Source organism: Aythya marila, assembly GCF_965140915.1.
Source record: "Aythya marila genome assembly, chromosome: 1".
NCBI classification, from domain to species: domain Eukaryota; kingdom Metazoa; phylum Chordata; class Aves; order Anseriformes; family Anatidae; genus Aythya; species Aythya marila.
Genome location: NC_139042.1, coordinates 67,091,474 through 67,116,838, shown reverse-complemented (window position 1 = coordinate 67,116,838; position 25,365 = coordinate 67,091,474). Strand labels below are relative to the sequence as shown.

The window sequence follows — 25,365 nt, the reverse complement described above, 5'->3', positions numbered from 1 at the left end:
AATTAATCCGTGCTGAATGGATTTGGTATATTCAGGAACCCCAGATCTCCCTCATACCAGTCAATGGCTCTTTTTTTCCATGGAAAGGAATGGTTATTTCAGGAGAACATGGTGCTTTAAGATGCATACCGTTCATTGGATTTCTTCTGTAACACCTGCTAGGAGCTGGGGTTAAACTCGCCCTTCTTGGTAGATAGAGGGGCTGTACCTTGGCAGCTGGAAGCACCAAATGAGTTCTTGAGATTTGCAGGTAAGTCTCTTTTTCTGACTTTTTAGATGATTTTCAAAGCAATGGATACTTTCTGAAAGATGATACATTATGACTGTGACTACATAGACAGCTTGCAATTTCCAAAGGGCCTGGAGTCATTGTCTCAATGTCTCCAAAACTACTTAAAACTAGACTGACAGCCTTGATATCCACCTCTGAGGGGATGTGGGTGAAGCAAGCTGGACAGGAGTGCCACTTTGTGGGGCCATTTGAGTGGAGACAGTGGTCACGACTCAAGGCTGGGGCTGCAGCACTTCCCCTCTGGGCTGTGCTTATTCCACACTCAGCCTCTGCAGCCACACTTGTGCAAACAAAATAACCCCCTGGTGCGTGATAAGCTGCATCGTCACAGACATGAGAAGTGAAAACAAGCGTGAGTATATCCGTGAGGACACAGCCTATCTGATTTTGATTATTAAAACAAAAAATACTCATTGAGCAGCTCTGGCATGCATTGCTCCTAGAGCACTCCTACAGAGGCCATTTGGCTCCCTGTGCTCTGCCCCATCACACGGGAGGGGTGGCTGAACACCCTGCCTTTCTTTAGCAGCCAAAGACCAGGAGAACTGAGCTTTATGTAATTCAGCTGTCCTACATTTATCTCTACCTGGCAACGACTTTGCCGTGCTGGCTGCGTGCTGCACGTTCTGTACCTCATCCGTAGCAGCTTTCTCTTTGCATTTAGAGCTGAGAACATAACGATGTCAGATCTTCTGCTTAAGATCTAGCTGAAGGGAGCTGACGTCATCTCTTCTCTTTCCCCTAAACAGCACAGACTCATCTCGCCTTTGTCTCAGACTTGGGCTCTCTGTCCTCATCTTTCAGTACCAGCACAATTTATCTTTCCTCACCCATCTCTTGACTCTTCATCATTGATGGTGATTTGGCAAGCAATGTTTGAAAGAGATGGGCTGAATATTTGAGACGTGGGGAGGTGAAGTGACTTGCCAGAGGCAATAAGGCAGCTCCCTGAATGTCAGACTTATCCTCAAGTCTCCAGGGTCTCATGAAAGTGCCCACATCACTAGGGCACACCAAGTCCCTGCAAGTCTTCGTCCATACCTCCCACCAGCCCTCTGCATCTCATCCTGACTGGTCTCCTTCTCTCCATGCCCCATTCCAGGCATCTGCTGGTGGCTTCTTCACCCTCGCCTCATGCCTTGCCAATATAGCATCCATACCCTTCTCTCTACCTGCCTTTTCAAGAATTTCCTTCTCTGCCAGGTAAGAAGAAGTGGCTCCATGCCATCTTTCCATGTCCACCTTGCACTGTTGCAATTCTACAACAGGCACAGATTTCTGTTTGAATAGCAAACTGCTACTCAGCTTCCACTGTGAATAGTAGCTGCCTAGGGCAGGCAAGCTCACAGAAAAGATCTTTGCTTTCTCTCTTGCTAAAAATAATCAAAGAAAAGGAAAAGTCAAAAGCTCATCGTGCCCCAAAGAAATGTCTGCATCACCATGGAAAACTTTCAAATATCTAAACCAAGATAGAGTGACAGGGTAGGAAATTTACAGATCAAAGGTTTAGAAAAATGCAAAGTTCTGTTTGTGTGATGTAGAACCAGAGCTGTTTGCTCTCCTCAGAAGTAGTGAACAGGCCAGTACACTCCTGCCAATACCGTGTTGCCATCAGCATTTGAAAGCTGAATGCCTCTCCTGCTTGTTGCAAGCAGAGCTAGGGCAAGGATTATTTTAATTGAAATGAAGCTTTCTGGCTATTTCACTCACTCCCATAAAGCAGCTGGGGATACTTAGGCATAACTTTGGAGAAGCATTCTGAGGTACATGCTAAATATTTGGCCCTGCATACAGCAGCGTGGGACCCCTTGGATCAAATCCTCATCAGTGCATCTCCATCACTTTTTTGCAGGCTTTGGCAGGCTCCATCACACTGCCAGACATGTGCTGTGTGTCATGCACAGCGTACGCTCCACAGCGTTTTGGTGGTTTGTTTGGTAAAGCCCAGTGAGAAATATGTTTCCCTGGAAGGAGAAGAGGTCAGTCTGAGACAGCTCAGGCCATTGCTGCTGGTTTTCTGTAGCACCATATCAATCTTACTCAATAGCACCAGGGCAGATTTGTAGGACATAAAGTCATATACCTAGCAAGGATTGCGAAATTAAAAAGGAACTGGGTAATTATGATATTTACAACAGTTTTCAAGTAATACAAACATCTGACTACATCTTTAAGGGCAAGGAGGATATTTTTAAATAAACATGCTTCCTTCCTGCAACTAATAGATTGCAATAGCAACTGGCAGAAGGACTCATCTGTTATTTTAGTTGTCTTCATGGTTTCATGGGTTTTAGCTCTAACAAAAATATTTAAAAGAAGGTAGTACCTTCTGTTGTAGGGAAATTGTCAGTGCTATTTTTTTATTATTATTACTATGATTATTCTGGCATACATTTATTTTCAGAAGCCTAGAACGTTTTGAAACATTTCCCTTTTCTATTCAAGTGTTCAGTGATGGATTCCCCTTTCCCCTTCAGAATGGCTATTCTTTTTGTGTACATAACTTAACATAGCCCCTCCAGAAATTTTGGAAGTCACAATGAATAAGAACATATTTTCTCCTTAGCAATTTTAGCCATTCCTTTCTTTCCATAAAGCTAAATATGTAGATAAGTTATAACAAATTCTTATTATTTTGGGTTGGATTTAACAGGGTTATTGAAATAAAAATATCTTGAGCTTATGTGGCTGAAATGTACCGTGGATCTGAGATCTTAAAAACACAAGAGCCATTGAACCACATTAGCAATTATTAGGGAAGGAAAAGAAAGTAAAACAGAGGAGAAAAGCAGTGAGGATGATCAAACACATGGAGGAGTTTCCATATGAGGAGCAAAGAAGGGGAGTTTTGGCTCTTCAGCTTGGAAAAGAGATGATGGAGAAGGGATATAGCATGGGTTTATAAAACTGTGAGCAGCGTAATGAGGGTGAAGAGGGACTGAGTATTCCCCTTCCCTTCCAGCACAAGAATGAAGGGATGCCACATAAAACTAGCAGGTTCGAAACGAGCAAAACCAGATGGCTCTTCATAAAGTGTATAGTTAAGCTGTGGGGTTCCCTGCAGGAAGATGATGCCCATGGTGGTTACATGGGCATAAGGGGAGCTCCTGAGCATAAACGATTGATGGCTGAGAGAGCACCCCAGGGAAGTGCATGCTTGTGCTGTTCTTACTCACTCCCTCACACATTTCTTTCTGGCCACAGATAGAGGCAGCATACTTTGCTCTGGCCCTGCATAGCTGATCTTATTTTCATAATTGCTTCCTGATAGAGCTATCTAAGTCCCTTTCTTTTCCCCAGCTGCATGCACAATCTTAGGTAGGGATAGGGCTGTTGTTGCAGATATATTTGTAAAGAGGTGCTGATGTCAATGATTTACTCAAATACGCACAGCAAATCTAATCAGCAAACTGCTTTGGCATTAAGAACAGGGAAAGATGATAAGAGTGTCAAGAACGAGGGAACAATTCAGTTATTTTAGGGTCTTGCAACAACTGGTACTGCAATAACACACTCTGTGAAACTCTTGTTTTGGAAAGAAAAAGTCTTTTTCCATGTGAAGCTCGGGCCTTGGCAATGTAGATGATGGGCTGCTGTCTTCTTCAGCCCATGCTGGCAGAAATATGTACTTGACCAATGTCAGCATTAGGAAGAGTGAGACTCACTCGTCATCCAGACCACAAAGGAGTAGACTTCCCTGCAGTGACCTGCCTCCGACACGGAGCCTGTACATAGCCCTTCGGAAAATATTTTGCTGTATTTAGCATTTCATTAAGTGCATTGTGTAAAATGAATTCTCCATTACGCCGTGCTGTTCATCTGCATGTAATACCGATCGTAATTGATTTTCTGATGATGCGTGAACTGCTAATGTAAAACCTCGGCGGAAGACTTACAGGTGAAATCTCTTTTCCCTGCAGACAGCCTACTTAATCTGGTTTTATACAGGAGAAGGATGTTTAAAGGAAGTGGAGGGGGCTAAAGGTGAGGCACCATGGTTCCCCATACCTGTGGGGTGAGTTAGGGCCCTCTGCACAGGATGCAGCCCCAGCCAGGCACTGGTACCAGTTCACCTGTGGCCCTGTCTTCATGCCAGCATGTCTGATGTCATCAGTCAGATTGATGATATCAGAGTGAACCTGTGTCCCACCAAGGGGAAGCAGTGCATGACCTGGCTCCCAGACGTGTGGTACCCACAGCACCACCCGGCCGCAGCTGGGCCGTGAGCTAGAACCCGCCTCGAAGCCTCTTTTCAAGGCCTCTTTTCAACACATTTTTTCAATACGGAGTTGCTAACACAAGCTCGCGGGCAGCTCCGTTAGCTGCATATTCTTCCACTTAGGCAAGAGAAACAAAAGGCGCTGTGTGTTTGTGTCCACACACAGCTGTGTTTTTGTCTCTCCGCCTGCCGCTTCCCCGGCCTGGAAGCCGCCAGGCCTGACGCTGCTCCCGCTTCCAGTCGCATCGACGGCGGGGCGGCGGGCTCACATCTGGGTGTAATTACTGCAGCAGCGTCAGGATCAGGCCCTGCGTGCTGAAACAACTTCGCCTGCTTCGCTGCGAACGCAGCTGAGGGCAAATATTGCCTACAGTATCTGCTGATGCTGGAACACTGCAATTACTTCTGAAATCTAACCTAATTACAGTTGCTGAAGAATTTTCTCCATCCTCTCTGGCTCATTTGCAGCTCTCCCACATTCTCCTTTATGTCTCCTTTCTTTGAGTCAATATTTACCTCCTCAGCGCTCTCTTCCTCTGCTTCCTCCCCTCCCATAAGGCTCCGTGTGAGCAGAACAGCCCAGCCTCTCCCACCAGCCCGCACGGACAGCCGCCGTCAGACACGTACTCCAAGGTTTAAGAGTCAAAGCTTTTGACTTTGCAAAAAACAACAGAACACCTCACTGGCTTTCACATTGGTGAACTTGTTTTCTAAGGTTTTTTGTTTGCATTTCAGCACTGTCCCGGAGTACTCACAGTGAAAGCAGAACTGTGTGTTGCATGAGTGTCATGGAGAAGAGCTGACAGTGACAAAAATGAAGGAACCGTCCATGAAGAAGCTCATTGCCATTGACACAATAAAAAGGAAATGAACTAGTCCAAAGTAAAAAAATAAGTTTTGTAATTGTGTATATATATATATTTATATATATACTGATGACTATGCTCAAGCCAAGTTTAAAAAAGCAAGGCAATTAGTTTTTAACTGCATGATTAAATTCAATGTACTTGTTTACTTTGTTTGTTTGTTTTATTACTACCAAGAATTTAGCCTCTCTTTGGGCAGGGGCGAATACCTTGAGGAACATTTCTGTTGTCTCATTGACAGCTAGTACCTACTGGCCTCTGCAGTATAGGCAAAACCAGTCAAAATATTGAAAGAGATGATGAAGAAATGATGCTCGCTTCAGGTAAACAATACGTAATACCTGAACGGATGAATTCAGGGGAAATTCTGTGCCCTGGAGGTGCAGGAGATCAAAATCAATGGCCAAAGTGGTCCTTTCTCACATGTAGGGCCTGTATAAGAGAACATAATGAGAAAGATCTCGGTGTGTATGCTATAAGCATCCTGAAGCAAAATCTTCTGAGATAATTTTTTTCAAGTTAAGCATCTAAATTCAGGCTTACACATTCTCTTGATACTGATAGCTTCTTAATCCTTTGAAAATCATAGACGGCAGCATTTACATACAAGGGCAGGTCCATATGCCCCTAAGTCTGAAGATTTTTTTAATACTTCTGTTATTTACTTAACTTTCACATTTGAATTTTCCATAGTTTTACTAATTTGCGCTAAATATTTTGAGCTGAAGTTAAGTGCAAGATCAGAGTGCTGCACAGAATCAAAGAAAGCTGAGAAGAATTTGAAAGAACGAGCGTGGCGGTAAGCAGCATGCCAACAAGGTTGTGAGAAGTACAGTACTCAGAAAAAAGAAAAAGAAAAAAAAAAAAAAAGAGAGAGAGCGAGAGCAATTAAGAAAGAATTTGGGGAAATGTGCAGAATCCTGAAAGTGATGATGAGCTACAGGCCTAATCCATCTCCTCCTGAAGTCAGCTGAGAGGGGAACCAGCCTGCTGCTGCAAGGAGAGGGGCAATGGTTTGCTGCACCTTCCTGCTGCTGATCGAGAGCTTCTGGAAGTGGTAGAAGGTCTCTTGAAACCTGCCAGGAATTAAAATATTTGTACAGATCCATAGATCCATTAATGCGGTTGCTTTCCTTAGTCAAGGTAAAACTGAAGATGCTGCGTTTGCATTGAGGCTTTGCCCAGCTGTTCTTAATTCAGTTGTGGCACTACAACCCTTTATTATCTTCCGTCTCACTGAGACTTCCAGCGAAAAATAGCCGATCCTTTACTGCCGGCTTTGAGCTTGAACTTCATTTTCTTGAACAGCTCTCAAAGCTAAATGAGCTTGATCAGCCTGATTTCAGACCAAAGCCTTTCTTCCAGGTACAGCTGTGGGGTAATTCCTTGCTCATATGAACCAGCACAGGAACAGGACTTTGCTGCAAGATGTGCTCCCAGCCCAGCGCGAGAGCCTTGTATGGGCCAGGAGGAACCAAGGCCACTGCCAACGAGAGGATAAATGGATCATCTTGTCTTTCCCACGCGAGGAAGAATTATTTCCACAGCCTTGAGCTTGGGCTCTCCAGGCTGACACACACATGCCGTTTGCTCTGCAGCAATTGAGTGCATGTGTTCAGCTCACACCGCAGAACAGTTTTGCTTCACAAGAAGGCTGCAAATGCTCAGCCTCAACATTGCCAGGCAGCGCTAGGCTTTAGGGCTTTCTGTACATCCAGCCGCATTTTCAGCCCTTCCAGACATGAAATCTACTCAATGTATAGTCATGTTTTTCAACCCATGCCTTTTTCCTCCCTCCTCCTTGCATTAACCACTTCAAGAAAACCTGCACACCCTCCTTCGAATAAGCTGGAAAAAATCAAACCCTCAGGTAGGTTGTACACGAGGCTGAGCTCTTCCATGAAAACCCTGGGAATGGATCCAGTAGGGTGCATTTGAAGTCCTTTTCTCTGTGGCATCTCTCTGCCTTGCTCTGCTTCAGCAGCAGTGCTGCTGGTTGATAAGTATGCACCACCTCTCCCTCCCTCAGGAAGTTGTAAGCCGCAGAATGAAAAATAATGCTGATGCTCTAAAGACCATTCCTCTCTGCAAGAAATTTCTGCCAAAATTGGTTACAGAGGTGTATTACACAGAGAAGCAGCTCCCCACATCTGCCCCCATGCTCCCACTAGGTTTAGCTGATGTGCAGTTTTTCCTGTTGCCGTCTCTTTCAGCACAGAGGGCAGAGAGATAAGTGGCCCAAGGTCCATCCTGCCCCTGAATAAATACAAGGGTAGAATTAATTAAATTAATCCTTGCCCATCTCCTTCTTACTGGAAAGCTTAAGAGAATAGCTTCATATTCAGTGTAACTTGGTCTGCTCTTTGAGGGTCCTTTATTCTTTTCCATCATGCCCCCTCTCCCACCATGCCACCCAGGACTGTAGCATCACTTCTGCCATTTATGTTGATAAGAGGATGATTATTTGGGGGATGATTATTTTGGGACTGCTTTTTCCTCCTCCACAAACGCTGATCCAAATCTAGGCTTCACGCATAAGTTATTGGCTACAAATTGCATCCTACTTCCCCACAACATGTACTGGCACCCACTAGAGGTTAAAAGCAGTGGCACTGCAGAGGTGATGCTTGTGCTTCTGGGGTGCGGTGGCCAGGCTGTGGCTCTGGAGCTTCTACTCCTGCCTTGAGGGTTACACCACATGGCGGTGGTGGCACTGCATAACCCAAATCCCTGGCAGTGAGAGAAAGCAAAGCCAGCGGGGTTAAGCCCAGCATGCCCCAGCTGAACTCGCACCCAGCCCCACAGCCCTCCCACCGGCTCGCCACAATGGAGCAGTGGGGTCCCGGGGGAGCCGCTGTCCTCTCCTGCAGCCCTCCACCCTGGGAGGCACCTATCTTGTGGTCGGCAGCCCATTGAAAACCCCGGCGTGGCATTTCTGGGCTGCGAAGGTTGGCCAGCCCATTCTAGTCGAAACAAAAGGCATTGCGACTCCTGGTGCCTGAGAAGTCATTTACCAATATTTTGCGATTATAAAATGATTTCATTTTCAAAATTGAATGCTGGGCTCTTTCCCCAGAGCCCTTGCGCGTGGCACCCAGCGTAGTCCTTTGGTTAACTGCCAAGCCAAGCATGGCACTGATAGCATTCAGTTATTTTCCATTTGCCACTGGACTGGAGGAAGGTCTGCACGCCTCGAGAGGTTGGTGTTTCACAACGGGGCTCAGGTATGCACTGGGAAAACCCTGCCTCACCCTCAGCCAGCCTGCTGGTTGGTGCCCTAATTAAAGTTTACGCTGGTAACCTAGGGAATGAATGAAGAAACACACCTCAGCCAGCTTCACTTGCCCACTTGTGCAATGGAGTCCTTGCACATTCACAGGGAGGGCGTGAAAACACGGTACAGATGTGGTTTTCCACACACGTCCCAGAGCCTTGCTGATTGCCCAGTGTTGTCTCAGTGTTGTCCTCAAGGCAGTCCTCTCCCCAGCTTTTGAGCCTGTGCAACTGTTTCAGGGCAGGGTTTTGGTCCATTTTCAAACGGGCTGGACTATCAAATCCTGTGGTATGTAATCATGGGAAGTTCCTTTTCTCTAACCTTACAAGGCTTGAAGATTTGATGTTATACTTCATTGTGCAACACAAGAAAAATACCTCAGGAACAGAAATGTCTTTTATTCCACTCCCCATGTATCTGATGCTTTATTCCCTCGGGCACTACTTGTTTGCCAGAGGATTGTTTAACCACTGTTTGACAATTTCCAAATGGGAAAAAAAAAAAAAAAAAAAAAAAGAAAAGAAAAAAAATCACGCTGGGTTTCATCCAAAGGAAGGGAGGAGCTTTGCAAAGTTTTGTATTTAATCTTGCTTAAAAGTAAACAACTTTACCCTTTCAACATTAGTCACGCCTGCTGGATAGAGCGCGGCGTAAAGGCGCTCGGCAGAAGAGCGCGGCGCTTTTCCGTAGCCTGTAATTGTGAATTAATTATTCGCAGTCGGGACTGAGTGCTCCCAAATAAGCGGCTGCCTGGGCCACAGTGCCCTGCCGGGATGGAGCAGCGGGGATGGAGAAGAGGGGATGGAGCAGAGGGGATGGAGCAGAGGGGATGGAGCAGAGGGGATGCCCACAGCAGCCTTCAGCCCACTCCCCGCGAGCCCTCTTTTGTCAGGGCTTTAGAAAGGAAGCAGGACAGCTGGGAAAACCCCACTGCAGGTGGCAAAGGAGCCTGCTCCCGGCGTAGCAATGGGATAGGGGGATTTGGGGCCGGGGGCAGCCCCCGTTTCTTGCCTCCCCCCGGGGGCAGGGAGCCCCCAGACCGCTCTCCGAAGCCAGCAGCAGCGAGGCGAAAGCAGCAAAGGGCTGCAGCGCGCTGCCTCCTCTCCCAGTGGCTACTCTTCGGGAGGAGAATTAGGGGAGAAAAATAAAATAAAATAACGTAAAGTGGGGAATAAAAGGCATGACCTACTTTGCAAAAAGGGAAAAAGAGAGAGAGCGAGCGAGCTGTGTGTCGAGGCTCTGCTCTAGTTGCCGGTGTGGCGTTGCATAACCGAGCCGGGAGGTACCGCCGGTGCCCGGCGAGGCCGGGAGCCAGCCCGGGGGTCGCCGGGGGTCCCGCTGTCCCCTCACTGTCCCCGCGGGCTGTCGGGCGAGGCCGGGCCGGGCCGGGCCGTGCCGGGCTCCTCCTGGGCGCTGCCCGGCCCGGGTGAACCCCGGTGGCTCCCGGGGTGGCCCCGTGCAAAGCCCCCGCTGCCGGCTGGGGTCGTTGTGCAAGCAGCCCCGATTTCGGGGCTGGGTTTTTCGGTCGAGGTTTTATTTGATTTTTTTTTATTGGATTTTTTTATTTTTTTTTCCCCTGCTTCCCCTTTCGTTCTCTTTCCAGCTTCTCCTTTTCTTGGATCCTCGCCTGTCTCCTCCCACAGAACGAGAGAGAGAGAGAGAGAGAGAGAGAGAGAGAGGAAAAAAAAAAAAAAAAAAAGGTCACGTATGTTTGGAAAAATATGTAGGTCAGTGGAACATTCCCTGCACTTGTGCAAACGGAGCCGGGGAGGGAGAGCTCCTCCGCAGCCCTCTCGCTCCCCACCTCCCAGCCCGGCCCTCCCCGAAGCCCGGGCGCTCGGCGGCGCGGCGGGGAGGGGGGACCCGGCGGCGGGGGGTCCCCGGTACCCCCCCGGCTCCGCTCCTCGGCGAGCGGCGGAGGGAAACCGGAGCGGGCGAGGAGCCGGGGCCGGGGCCGGGGCCGCCCATGGGCGCGGGGCTCGGGGCTCGCCCCCCCAGCTCCGGCGGCTGAGCGGCTCCGGGGCGGCGGCGGCGGCGGGGGCGGCGATGCGGGGCCGCCGGGGAGGATGCCCCCGCCTCGGCCGCCGGCCTCCAACTTCGCGGCCAACTCCCGGCCCCGCAGCCCCCGCCGCCGCGCGGCCAACTTGATGCCCCAGCGGCAGCCCGAGCCGGCAGCCCCCCCGGCCCCCGGCCTCCTCGCCCCCCCGCGGCAGCCCGGGCTCCCGGCGGCCTCCCGCTGCCGGCGGAGCCCCTGGCCCCGGAGCGCCCGGGTCCCGAGGCGCCCGGGGCGGCGGCAGCAGCGCGGCATGCGGCGGCCCCGCGCACCATGAGACGCGGCACCGGCACCGGCACCGGCACCGGCACCGGCAGCGGCTCCCCGGCGGCGGCGGCGAAGAGTTTGCCGGCTCCCGAGGCCGGCCTCCTGCGCGGCTGGAGCAGCGGCGGCCGCTGCCGCAGCGGCACCGGCAGGCACCGGAGAAGCGGCGGCAGCCAGCCCACCGGCACCGGTACCAGCACCGGCAGCGGCTCCGGCGGCGGCTCCCGAGCCCAGGTGGCCACCGCGGACAGCAGCAGCGGCAGCACCGGCAGCGGCACCGGCAGCGGCACCGGCGGCGGCGGCTGGGGCATCCCCGCCGCGCTCCCGCAGCAGCGGCAGCCCAGGTAACGCTGCGGCCCCGGCCCTCCCTCCGCCCACCCGCGACCCCACATCCCACAGCCATAGGTCCCCGTCCCCACGCGTGTCCCCTCCCCGCTCCCAAAGTTTCCACGGGGAGGTAATGCGGGGCTGGCTGTCCCGGTCCCCCCACCTCGACGGGGGTGTCCCCTTTGGGGACACGCGAATGTCCCTCGCCGTGGTGTGGGGTCTGGGGATGGGGAAGGTCCCCGGGGGGAGCAGGGGTCGTGACACCCGCTGGAAGAGTCCTGCTGCTGCTGCCGCAGCCCCGAGCCCGGCTCCCGCTTGCTCCCCGTGCTCCCACGAGGGGAGAGGCTCGGATGCGCTGCCCAGAGGCAGCTCAGGACGTCCCCGGCGAGGAGCTGTGCCTCCCCACGGTCACCTTGCTCGGCTGTCAATTAGCAGGCACGCTCGCCCATAATAAACTTTCCTCCGTACTCCTCGGCTGCCTGCAGGATGGCAGTTTACTTTCACTCGAGTGACTCAGAAATAATTAGCGGTTATGAGCGCTGCAGCCAGCAGAGGAACTTTTCATCCTTTCGCCCTGCTAAATCTCCGGGAGGGCTGCAGGGCTCCCCGGGACAGCCACAGCTCACCCCAGCTTTCCGTGCCCGCTCAACAAGTGGGCATATTTCACCCTGCCTTTTCTCGAAGTGGAAAATGATCGCCCTCTCCCACGCTGAGCAAACTGTTCCTCTGTGTCCCCTGGTTTTAGTTTGTTCGGTGGTACCGAATAATTACTGTTCACGCTTCCCAGACGTAGCCGGCTCGTGTGCTGAGCCGTGGCTGATTTCTGAAAGCCAGTGGCTGGCGAAGGGCCCGATCCTGCACACACTTCTCTAGGTGAATGTTGAAATGGAGGCACCCCACAGGGATGGCCTGGGAACAGGGAATCTCCAGGGGATGTATCTCCACTGAACACGTGAAAGGAAATTAAGGTTTATCCCGATCCAGGTATCTGACTCCAGGGTGATTCCCCAAGCTAGCCACGCTTCTGTGCCCTGCCCCAGATTGTGGAGGCGGTAGGCTTGCCTAAAATTGCTTTCCCTCACAACTAAAGACTCACAGGATCGAACCCATAGACTGCACTTGACAGAATTGCAACTGTTGTCCCATTTTCTAGCCCAGCACTTGAAGGTGTTGCTATTTTATCCTCGGCAGAAATGTTATCTACAGTTAAAATTACCTAGTGCTTTCGAATACAATGCTCCGCTTTCAGGTGCTTATGCATTTGCTAAGCTTAAAACTAGGCTGACATTTTCCGGGTTGAGTATTTGCTGAAGACAGAATCTCTTTGGGAAGTTTCAGATAAAATGGTTCAGCTGTTCCCGAGAATGTGGTGAGAGGAAAATGTGCTCTTTGGCCACGTATCTGACAAAGATGGTTTAGGTATATTTCATCCTACACAGGGAGACCTCAATCTTTGTTTTTCTGTGAATCTGCATTTTTTGGCTCCGTTGAAAACACTTTCATTGAGACTGCTGAATTCTTGTGGCTTTGTGCTTTGGAGCAGGAAAAAGATACTTGGCTTGGGATCAACCTTGTGGCGGGGGTGTGCGTTACGTTGAGCCTACGAAAGCCTTCCAGAATTTGCCTCAGTTATCATTTCATCACGATGCTCAGGTTGCACGCTCGTGGTGGTTGGGTGCTGAGGGTTTGACCATCGCACTCGTACAGAGGATGCTGAATGCCCCCCACTGCTACACATTGAGCTACCGCTCATCCTCCTGGGATGAGTGGACTTTCCACCACAGATCCTCTTTCGACACATTACTGCTGCGGTGAGCGCTGTAGGCAGTGAAGACTGTTTTGGCTGTGTCCTTGGTGGCTGGGTGTGCCTGCTGGCATGGGAACAGTGTGGAGAAGGAAGAGGAAATGGCTTAATTCGCATGCGTCAGGACAAGAAATGGTGGGACTGGAAGGGAGAAGCAGCAGCACTGGTGATGGAGAGGTGGTAAAAGTGAAGAGCAGGGATGTTGGGTTAAGTGAGAGGACTTGAAGGGGTCATTACTTGACAAAGCTTGGGAACAATGTGCAGGGGAAGGGCTGGAACTGTAAACAGAGGTGGAAAACCCAGACCAAGAGAAAGAATGGTTGGCAGAAAAATGTGGTGGGAGCCTTGTGGTGGGTAGGGGCAGGAGATCTGAGCCTGCAAAAACAGCAGTTTCCAAGCTTTCAGCAGTTGAATTATGGCACTACTGCTTCTTCATCCTTCTCATCTCCCCCCTCACACTGCCCTCCACGGTCCTCAGCCCCTTCCTCCCCTTCTTCACCCCTCTCTCCACTCCCCCATAACAGCTGTCTTCATCTCCTTGCCATGAGGGGCAATGTTGATGCACCTTGGACCTGGAGAAGGGCAAGCTCAGTTGTGGAGCCCAGGAGTCACGCTAAGCCCACGGGACTGTTCACCTCCTCATTCTCCACCCTGCGATCAGACAGCACCCCAGGGACCCATCCTGCTGCCTGCCAGCCTTTTTCTGGCACTAGCTTTGCCACAGAGAGGTGGTGACTTCGTATGCCCCACTTAAGTAACACAAGACTTTTGTGCTGTGGACCTCAAGGAGTCAACTGGTGACTCCTGCCAGAAGCTTATATGGGTTTTCCACTTTTTTAACTGGAGGGGGGAATTTATAGCTCACTATATAAAGAATAAATCCAAATAACGAAGTCCTGTGGAAACAAAAAAGTAAATAATCATGTAGCCGGTGTTGCATCATAACTCACTCGCCTAATATAGGAAAATTAAGATCAGCAACTGATTGTTTGTAGCTCTAGCATTTTTTAAGGATAGGACGTTTTGCATAGCAAACATAATAATTTAAATAGTTGCCTATGTTCAGCCTTAAGTTTTGAGCAAACAAATTTCATCACTATACAATTGATAATTGGTAAATATAAAACAATTGAAAATGTTTATTTCAACTGTTTATTTTATGAGTACTTCATTTCTTTCCTTCCTAAGCCGGATGGTATAGAATTTAAGTAACTTTCATTTGTTTATAGTTCTGCTTTCAGGCTCTTAGGGCAGATGCACTTGAGTTGCAAATTTCATAGAGATTGTTATTTGTATAAAAACCAGTCATCTTCCTGAACTTGGCTTAGCTTTCTGTTGATCCTTGGTCTTATTAAGACTTGTTTTTGAAAAACTAGGCTGAGGCCGTGCAAATATTTGTATCTTAGCTAACTTAATTCAGGCTGGAAGTTTAACAGAAATCAGCATCAGCTGAGACTGGCTTTTTTTTTATGAGACTGATACCGAAGTTTGAAAAGGAAATGCCATGCAATACTATTTAAGCAGAACATATAGATGTTTATATAGCAATGCTTTTGACATTACAGAGTGTGGGTTTTTTTTCTGTTTGTTTATTTGTTTGTTTGTTTGGGGATGGGTGGAGGCAGGGGTAAGATCTGCTATGTGCCACATAGGGTATATATCCTAATATATCACCATCTGAATTCAGAAATGCAAGAATCGTGGTGCAGGAAGGACACTGATGTGATGTGACCCCATAGATTTGTGTTAGAAGCATCTGAGAAAGTGCAAGCATGGTTCACTCTCTGCTCCTTGCATTTATTTTGTGGTGGCTCAGGGATCTTGGCAGATGAGGCTGAGGAGTTTGGGGGGACACCTTTATTGGACTCATACACATAAATTCCATATGCATTTTGGGGGGGGGCAGGGTTAAGTGCTGTTTTTTATGCTTTACTTCTTGTGTCTCTTCCCCTGAAGACAAACCATGATGCACACCTCAGTCCAACCCAAACATTGTGTTTAATAACACTTTGGTAAAGACACTTCTGTTCCTTTATCCAGGGACCATGGCAGAGACCAGTGTTTCTTGCATGCTGGGAGGAATATCCTTAGGCACCCCTGAAACTAGGCTGAAAAGCATCAGCCTGACAATTCACTTGTGGCTTCAGAAGAATAAAGCTCTCACAACAATTAGGTCACCAGTGAGCTTGGACCTTTGTCACTAGGAAATAGCATTGCCACACACTTCGCTCTCTGCTCTCTCGGTACCTGCCTGTTGTTCCTTGTCCTGTTCTTCATCTGCAAGCTCTTTGAGGCAATGCCACTGCTTTCCTCTGTGCATGTACAGCAGGTGCATGCCCAACTCTATGCCAGGAGCTTCAGGATACTCCAGAAATGACCGTGTATGTGGTGGGTACAGGGAGGTTCACTCACCTTCTCCTGCTTGGGCACAAGTCTGTAAAACAGGTGGTCTTTTGCTAGCCTGATAATGATAGAAAGTGTGTTTCATCTCCATTACCACTATTCTTAGGGATCTGTGCCTCAAAACCAAAATTGCTAGACAAGTGAAATGATGATATGGAAAAAAAAAAATCTAAGGATGTTTATGAGTGTTTGAGATCAGAATGGAAATTTGGAAGTTCAGGTATGAACCCTCTTTGTTATTTCAAAACGTGGAAGGAGTGCCAGCATGACAAAGCGTCATCTACCTGGACATTTCAACCAGCCTTTCTCTTTGAGCATCTTCCTGTCAGGTGAATGTAATATGCATTGCATTCATACATAAAGTGTCATGCAGGAAATTAATAAAGTGTGTGTTACTTGAGGCAAAATCATAGAAATTCGTTGCTACAAGTCACTGAAGATGCAAAAAGTTAGATTAAATCTTCCATAAACAACTCAGAAAATATCAATACAATGTTCAGATGTGGGTTTAGGGAAAAAAGTGGGGGGGTGCAAATAGAACATTAGGAGTTTCTAAGAAAAGAATTGAAATAATAAAAGAAGGAAAATCATTATTTCAATGTATAAACTATGATGTACTCATATCTTCAATACCGTGTGTTGTTGATCCACCTGTTTCAAAAGTGTATGGAGGGAGGAGATTCAGGGAGGGGCAGCAAAGGTGATCAGAGGAACAGCAAGGCTTCTGCACAACTAGTGACAAGGCTGATAAAGCAATGAGAAGCAGGAAAGGCAACAGAAATCTATAAAATTATGCACTGCATGGAGAAGGCAAGCTGGGGATGACTGCTCTCAGACGGGACATCGGGTGAAGTAGGCAGTTGTTGGGACTGAAACAAAAGGAGGTGGCTCTTCATGCAGCGTGGCCAGGCTGCCGAGCTCCTCGCCACAGGATGTGGATGCTCAGAGGTTACATCAGCTAATGAGGTGACTGGATGAGTTCATGGAAGAGAAATCCATCACAGGCTATTAAACACAAAACCACTGCCTCTGGCTTAGGAAGTTTTGAGCTGCAAATTCTTGGAAGCTTGGTGAGTCTCCTGAGGAAATATCGCTGTTGGTTTGCCTTGTTCTTGTACGCACTCCTTGGCACCCATGGCTGGGCAAGAAGGTCCCCATGGCTGCGTGTGCTCTGCTAAATGAAGTCTGTCGGAGCCTGGCCCCTGTAGGATCCCCAGTCCAAAAGACTTGTGGTGGCGTGCATCTTCCTGCTCAGGGCTGGCCCCGTTATAGCATATTTGCCGTGGAAAGAGCTGGTTTGAAGAAACTAGTTGAAGGGCTCCAAAACAGAGCCAGGGGATGAGCTAAAGCTTACGCAGTGATGGAAAAAGCAGGGTACAGGGCTCAAGCTCGCTCCCTGGTGTCCTATTATTTAGCCATGCAGACATGCCAAGCATAGACAGTCTTATCTTCTTGGGTTCAAGTAGGTTCAGAAAGCAATTACATTCACAGAAGCAATCCCACCAAGAGGCATTGAACGCTGAGCCACAATGCCTGGCTGAAGAAGTCTCTGCTGGGAGACTGAAATATTGCCACATGCCTGCCCCCTTTGCAAAACCTTCCCAGGCCTTTGCTGCTGCCTGGAGTCAGAGAGAGGATCTGGGGCAAGATGGTTGTTTTTCCTAACCTAGCAATGTTGTAGTTATAGTTTTATCTGTTTGTATGAGTAGGCTTTGAAATTCCAAATAGAGAATGGGAGCGTGTCTTGGAAATTAAATTCTTAACCTATCCACAGTACTTAAAGCACTGGTTCAAACAATAACATCTTGTTGGCTGCTAGTTACTAAACCAGACAATTTTATTAATCATCTGAAAAGCAGATTTGAACGCCCTAGATCATGAACACCATGGCTGTTCTAAAGCAAAAAACTGTGTATTGCTGATCACTTAATCAACGGTCAAAGTATAATGCATTCACATGTACGTGTATTTCCTTGCTAGCTTTTATGAGATCTAGTGATGTTAAAACAGCAGCAACAATCTGAAACTCAGCAATGTGCAAGTCTTTATGATAATTTTTTAAAAATTTCTGCATGCTAGCTGGTAAGAAACTCAAATGCAGCACATAATTGAACTGCATGAATGCCTATATGTATTTTAGGTCTATCTTATGCAATCAAATGGCAGGCCCTTACACTGAGTGTGTGAGTGGTGTTGCATAAGCAACATACGCCCAGGGAACCAACAGGAGCTCCAAGAGCACTCCTGAATCCTGCATTTCCTGCTGGATCTCATTTAACATTATTTATTAAGCAATATTAACCTCTCTCCCCAAGAGTTATCTTGGAGCAGTGTTACTGATTTCATTTCCCAACAAGCCTTGCTTTTTAGAAACGTCATCAAACTTTTCAGTCAATTGAGCAGTCTAATGTCCTGATAGCCTTGAATTTTCTGTAATCAGCACTCAATCAAGTTAAAAATAAAAACACATTAAAACGAAAACCTTGAGCAGGAAAACACTTGTTTTTCATTCTCATTTCTAATTCGGTACCCATTCTTAAAGCCCATCACTATGATTTGTTCTATCTTGGGAAAAACAAGTTATTATTCAAGCGGCTTTTATTTTCTTTAAAAATAGACAATGCTGTTCCATCGTTAGGAAGAAAACCAGAACAAGAAAATCAACTTTAACAAGCTTACAGATGGCAGTGAATTTCTTTAGCATAATTTTAGTCCTGCAGAAAACAATAATTGAGTTTGATTATTTTTTATCGTTCTGTCATTGATGAACCAAACCAACCATTTTTCTCTTGATTTACTCTTAGGTGTGTCAAATTGTTAAGACGGAGGGCTCTTTTAAGAAGGAAGCTCCCACCCTCCCACCTGTAATCTCTAAATCAACAGGTGAATGTGACTGTGCAATACCTGAGAATTGCTGGCTGTCTGTCCAGTCAGCAGCTGAATGAATCCAGCTTTGAACATGTCCTGGACTTATTGGTTGGGGTGGGATGACTCTTATTAATATGTCAGGGAGAATTGATGCAATATTTCCCGTACTGTGGATAAGATTGGTATTCTTGCAAAGTCTTGCAGATAATAAGTATTATTACTGTGTGCAATGTGATCAAGTGGAGTCAGGATACTTTTTCTGCTATTCGTAGTTCTCACACAAAATATCTGCTTTGTTGTTTTTATTGGTGATTCTACAGATTTTACTTGTGGTATTTTGTCTGTTCCTGGTTTTGACATCTAAAACAGTAAAAGGTTTTAAATTGGAGGCTTTGCATTTGACATACCCACAGTCCAATTATACTTCCAGTGAAAGCTCCTTTAATTTATGATTTATAAATGGGAAAACAGTTATGTGATTTCTACATGGACCATTAAGGCCACTACTTAGACAAAATCTTCATCCTGTTCACCAGATGAGCATCTAGCTTTTAAAATTGGCTTTATTTTTGTTACCAAGGTCGGAAGAATATTTTCAATCTGGTTATTTTATGCTTTGTTTTCAATATTTTAATACAATATCTGTGTAAGATACTTTCTCTGTCTTTCTGCCTGAAAACAGCCTAATCAAAGAATACTTCTGTGAACCACATGAGTGCATTTCCAACAATTTCAGCAAGAGCAATACAGATACAGAATAAATAGGTCACTCATATTCACTGTTGTAGTGATAGTATTTTTTTAATAAGAAAGACTGAAGAATCTTATTTGTTTTCTGAGCCATCGCTGAAGTCGATGGAAACTTTCCTGGAATAATTCTGGACCTTTAATTTGATTATTTGCAAGGTGGCATGAGTCTGTTTTTTCATCTTTTCTCTTTCTTTCCAGCACAAAGGGCCTCATTGTCAGCTGATGCACACTGATGTATCTCAGCTGGTTGTGGCAATTACATTTATACTGCCTGGCCCCTAATATCCATATTCCTTCAAAAATGCAGTCTTTCTCAACAACAGAATATCTTGCTATACCTTGCTGTTATTCAAGTATAGGAAATAAAGCTGCATTTGGTGTCTATCCTGCTGTCCTCATTAAGGCAAAACTCCTACTGAAATCAAGAGGAGTTTGGCTTGACAAAGAACTACTGGCTTGAGCTTTTGAAAGAACTAAACTTTCTCCATCCTTTTTTTTTTTTTTTTTTTTTTTTTTTCTTTTTATTATTTTATGTCTCACCTTGCATTTTAGCTGTTCCTTCTCCTTCTTTTATAGCTTTTCATCTGTAACTTTCTTCATGAGGATCTTTTTTTTTTTTTTTTTTTTTTTTTTATTTTTTTCTTCAGTCAGACCTTAGGACCTTTTGGTTATCACCTTTCCCCCTCTTCCTTTCTTCTCCCCTCTCATTATCTCATTCTCTCTTTCAGGTGTTCTTCTGTTATCGCCACCTTCACTGACTAGGGTACCATAAAAAGTTGGTGTACATCACACACGTGTCAAGGAATTTCATTGGCTTCTTTAGGCTACTTCTACATAGAGTTGCCTATATCAGGCACCCTTTTAGGGTGAAATAGCAGACTGGTGATTTAGGCAGAGGTTTATTTGCACAAAATTAATCTCCGTAATCTTTCCTTGTATTCTGGGCAGGATCTTAAAAGTTTCTCTGAAGCATTTGTGCAGGGTTTTAGCCGTAAATTGGGTTTTGAAGTGATAAAGTAAATATTTGGCACAGTATTGCAGTAAGAAGAAAATACTTTATGATTTTAAAGTCCGTGTAAAAAGGGTTTTGTTGATGGCAACAAAACTGGAAATCTAAAAAGGGATAGATTTTGTTCATAATTCTTCTACTGTGCAAATATAAGAGCTTAGACCACATATACAATGTCATTGTGCATCACTCCCCTGATTTACAAACTAGGGCAGCTTTACAGTGTAACGTAAGCTCTGATCAGCTATGGGTGTCATTCAGAGCCAGGTATTTGAGGAGGGCACTGAGCAGGAGACTCTGACATGCTAAATACATCACTGGCAGAAAAAGGAGTCACAGTGAAGCCTTTCCTGGGTGTTGATCCATCTTGGAGGTTAGGCTACATTCGGCACATCCTTGTGCACTGCAGGGATGTTGCTTCCAGCTGCACTTGGGCTTCCCTTGGATGCCCAGTCCCCACTGGTTACCTGTCCAATCTCAAGCTTTCCCCCTGCTACCTATTAATTGTTCTCCTTTTTAAGATGGAAAGCATTTTGAAAGTGCCAAGTATTGTTATTTTCTGGCAAGTTTGACTAAAATTAAATTCTTTTCCAGAAAACCTTGTTCATATTTGTGAAGTAAATAGTAAGCATGTGCCTTAATGGATAGCATAGAATTTCAAAATAATGTCACCAGCTTACAGATTCTTAGCATCTGGATCCCTCCAGACATATTTCCTAACGTAAAGGCATAACACTAACGTTGCTTTATTCTTTCTTAAATTAGCAAACACATCTTCTCTTTTTGCAGTAGCTACAAAAATTGTTTCATGGTGTCCAAACGTATAAAAAACTACAGGGTATATACAGAGTGTAATGCCAATTAAAAAGACATTATTTCTTTAATGCAATTTCTATTTGTTTTGTTCAATACTGCTTTCTTCCAAAGAACAATTTACACTACATCTGAACAACAGATTTGTTGTTGCTTACCAAATGGGGAATTCAAAAGTTTTTTCCACATCCATTCATATTTTTCAGAGGATCCAAGGATATAAGTTTAGTTTTTAACTTTGAAATACACTTTTTTTTTTTTCCTGGTCTGTATTATGTATATATTCAAAGTCATAATTGGCATTAGACTTGCCATAGTTCTCTGCAGATTTTTTCCCGCTGTGAAACTACTAGAGGGTCATCATGCTGGTTAATGAAAGAGCGATGACATTCTTTGTAGGTTGTATTTAAATATTCTTCTATGCAAATTTTTCCTTTTCATGAAAAAGTTTAAAGAGACATCTTAAAAGAAATCCCTCCGAGTTTTGAAAAATGCAGGTTAGATTCATTCAAAATCTAGATATCCAACGGTGGGAGGTAATGAGACATTTCAAAATTGCTACTGTGTAATTGAGAGGGGATTCCAGATATGAGATGCAAGCATAAAAATTGGGTATAGCTCTTCACAATGCCACTCGTTTTGCAGCTGAATTCCTCAGTACTGTTCTTAGAGTGTATAATCAGTTACGCTTGTGCTGATTTAATCAATTATTCTTATGCACAAACAAACAAACACAAAATCTGGCTAATTTCAGGCTCTCTTTGAAACACCAGACCTAGAGATTTAACTTACAAAGAAAGAAATATTATTTTCAAGCTTCTAGAGTGATTTTAAAAATGGCAAAGTTATATTTGGGAAGTACCATACTTTTTGGTACCGGCAGCTGTGTATCCTTATGCAGAAGTGGATTTGGCTGCAAGACCAATTCATAAATATTGTATCCAAAGACTGCAGCAAGCTTTCATATTTGCAAGAGATAATGTAAAATGTGCAACATTTTTTCTTCACCCGAAGAAGTCTCAGCTTAAACAGCCTGGTCTCCCAAGTATAGTGAGTAATGGCCAACTAACAAAAGTATCCATGGCTTCTTGAATCACATAGACTGGAGAAAATTCTGCCTGCCTCCTCGGTGAGCCAGCACATGCAGGAGAAAAGGTCAGCCTGCAGCGGTTAGTCTGAAATCCCTCCTGCACACTGGGAATCTGTGAAGAGGCTTGGAGGGTGGAGATGTCAATAAATAACTTGACTCCTGCACTCGGCGACTTCCCATCTCTCAGTCTATGAGCTTCCAAGCAAGCAGCACTCGCTGTGTTATGGGCTGCTCGGGGAAAACAAATGGGAGATGGGGTAACCTCTCATGGCTCCTTTAGAAAAAGTCCCTTTTTTCCCCCCTTGTTTCTAGACCTTCGCTTTAATCTGTGGCCTGAGGAAGCGAGGGGTATGGCAGGAGGCAGACGTTATCTTTGGTCTTATGGCTTCTCTCATTTAGGGCTGCTCTCCAGGAAGAAGTTTTCCCCCTTGGGAACACAACAGTTTTCATGGCAGGGGCTCTGTGTGAAAGAATGCCAGGGAAGAGTCTGAGCGTGCCTGATGTATGCTTGACATCTTAGCACAGATTCAGCAGAGCAGCTTTATTCAGGTAAACACTTAGGCACATGCTTTTCATTACCCATTTGCTCAGAACTTCATCCGTCTTCTCCTGAATATGGAAAGACTTAAGCACATATTTAAGGGCTGACTAGGTCCCCAGTTCTGACTCAGACATATACTGCAGCAAGGATGGGCTGGATGGAAAGGAAACAATCACCACAGTGGCACGGCAGCTCAGAAGTGAGGTGTACTGTCTGAAAATCAGCACGCTACCAAATGGCCTCACTTTGGGAGGCATCTTTGTATCTGGATATGGCCCCAAAGAGACAACCTAGCCTGGATTTAATCTCATCTATCCATTTGTTTCCCATTTGTTTCAAATTCCTCTGCATATGGCTTGGACGATCTGAAGTAGGTTTATAATTAAAACTAGTTTGTTCTGCAACCTCACGTTCAGTAGTTTTAAAACTCACCCATCCAGCAACCCAAAAAGAGGACAGTGGTCTTCTGCAGAATACTTTGGGTCATCTGTGCATAAAGTTTCCCAGGAGAAGGTGAGGATTTAAGATAAGGATTACTTAGACCGCATGAGCCATGGATGCTTTGTGAAAATTATTAAGTATTTGTCAGCACTGAACACGTACCAAATGCTTTTGGCTCTTTCTAGTTACTGTATTCATGAAAAGCTATGGTTCACAGTTTTGCCTGCAAAATTTAAACTGATTCAGGCACTGATGTAACCTTTTTGCTTCTTTCGAAGGTTCTTTTGAGAATTATGAATCTACATTAACATTTTGCAACACAGAGAGGGAAGGAAAAAGGCACTGAAGAGCTAGTTCACAAATGCTTCTGCAGGTGGATCACTTTTGACTAGGCGGGCATTGTCTGCTGTTAAAGATCTTTGCTGAAAATAATACATGCAGAGGCACAGTGGTAACTTTCTCTAGCAGAGATTGCTAGCAGAATTTATTACAATTTGTATGCAGTTCCTTTACTGGCAGAACTAACAAAGAGGATAAGCTATCCCAGCAAAAAAGATATTCGAGGGGGAGCGTAGTAGTGTCAGCACCAATGTTTTCCACGTAGGGTTCATTAAAGTTTTTCTATATTCCTCACTGACAATGTCCCTTGAAATCTGTAATACAGGCAACACCTAAATCGAAAAGGGATAATCAGTTCCAAAACCTGGTCTGATTAATAGTCTTAATTGTTATTTCTATTCGCCCTTGAATCAGGAGTGTGTCTACAGTAGAAGTAGCATGTGTTTTTCCAAGATTATAATGAATCCAGAGTAGGAAGAAGTTCAGCTCTGGCCAGCCTTTTTTCTGCATTTTAATCTGGAGTTAATAACTTGTTGGATGTTTCTCTCTAGTCTTGTTTCCCAGCTAGTCTCTAGGTTTCTTTTGGAGAAGTCTGTTTCATGCGAAACTCCTCTTACTCTGCCAGAATGCAACACCTCCTGCAAGACAATTGTCTTAGAGAACAAAGTAATAACTGGGGATTTGTGAAATGTTTCTGAAATGAACTCAGGCAGCACGCCAGCACAGCATATTCTTCCATTTAAGACTGATTTTCCATTTCTTTATCAAATGTTACCCATTAGTACTAAAGCCATGGTTGCAAGATTGCTTTAATCCATGTAAGGTTCTGCTGCTACTGCAAAAGATGCTCCTGCCTTACTCCCATGTCTGGACACTCATTTCTGTTATTTCCCTTGTCCTGGAGCATTGGACCAGACCAGGAAGCTGACCTTGCTGAAATTTAACCTTTTCTGTATATGGATGGGTTAATTTTTGGCTGTTCTGTTTTCCTACGTTGGTTGATGGTACAGCCATACAAATGGTAGTGGTAGGGTTAAAGGAGGAAAGCAGGATTTTCTTTGGAGCTGCTGTGGGTTTAAGCCACTTTACAGTGTTCAAAGAATGTTTTTCATGTGAATGTCCTGGAGGACAAGAGAAATAAGCTGGGTTTTGTCTTGCAGGGAGCTGGTGAGTGAAGAGATGAAGACAATAAAAATATGATAACCAGCAGGAGAGGGAGCACAGAGAGTGAATGAGGAGCAAAGGAGACCAGGAAATTTGAGTTACAAAGTGTGTCGGTGGGGAGGAGTGTGAGAGAAGGGGTGGAGAAAAAGCCCCCAGTATGAGATGGGTTGAAGAGAGGGTTTGTGGCTAACTGGAAGAAGATAGTGTTGGAAAGGGGATGAGCATGGAGCTGAGCCTGGGAGTAGGAATATCAGGGTGGCAATCTGGATGCAGCAGAGTGGAGAGAAAGAGGCTGGAGGATAAGTCAAGGAGGTCTTTGGGCTGAGCAAAGACTGGAAGTGAGGTTGGAAAGCAGAGTTGCTTGGGAAGTACTTGGGATTTGGAAAGCCAAAACCAGAGATGAGCATGTGCTTATCCTGAAGTGCAAGGCTGGACTGGGGGGTCTGAGGTGTGCAAAGACCAGTCAGGATCAGATCAGAGGGACAGGCGGGATGATTGCTCACATAGGCACCTGGGAGGAAAACCTGATGCTGGCAAATTTAGCACACCTCCATTGCCAGCAAATGCCCACAAAGCCCACAGGAGAGCATCTCATCCCTGCATCTCACTGCTTCCCTTGTTCCTACATGCAGCAGAACCCTATGACCACTTCAGAGCTTGTTAGCTGAAGTGACTGGAAGTCTGCTGATATTTTGGAAATGCCAGAACAATGCCAATAATGAAGATTTTCACTTTGTGAAAGACCTAGCAAAATCACATACTCACAGAAGCTGTATTAAATGTTACGGATGCAAAGTCGAGCACTCAGAAATTAGGAAATAGTATAATTAAGTCTGTCTGTGTAATTT

General features: G+C 45.9%; 1 protein-coding gene across 5 annotated transcripts in view; it reads left to right on the top strand.

Annotated features, from left to right (window-relative positions):
* Window positions 1-10,335: 10,335 nt before the first annotated feature.
* Window positions 10,336-25,365, top strand: part of NPAS2 (neuronal PAS domain protein 2) — a 99,156-nt gene continuing 84,126 nt past the window's right edge. For 3 of the 5 annotated variants that reach the window (XM_082758960.1, XM_082758958.1, XM_082758961.1), the window contains exon 1: window positions 10,337-11,312. In XM_082758960.1, coding sequence (XP_082615086.1) covers window positions 10,978-11,312 — 335 coding nt within the window. In that variant the 5' untranslated portion in view covers window positions 10,337-10,977. Of the gene's footprint in view, window positions 11,313-25,365 lie in introns of all 5 variants that reach the window. The other 2 variants (XM_082758959.1, XM_082758962.1) reach the window with 2 other exon arrangements.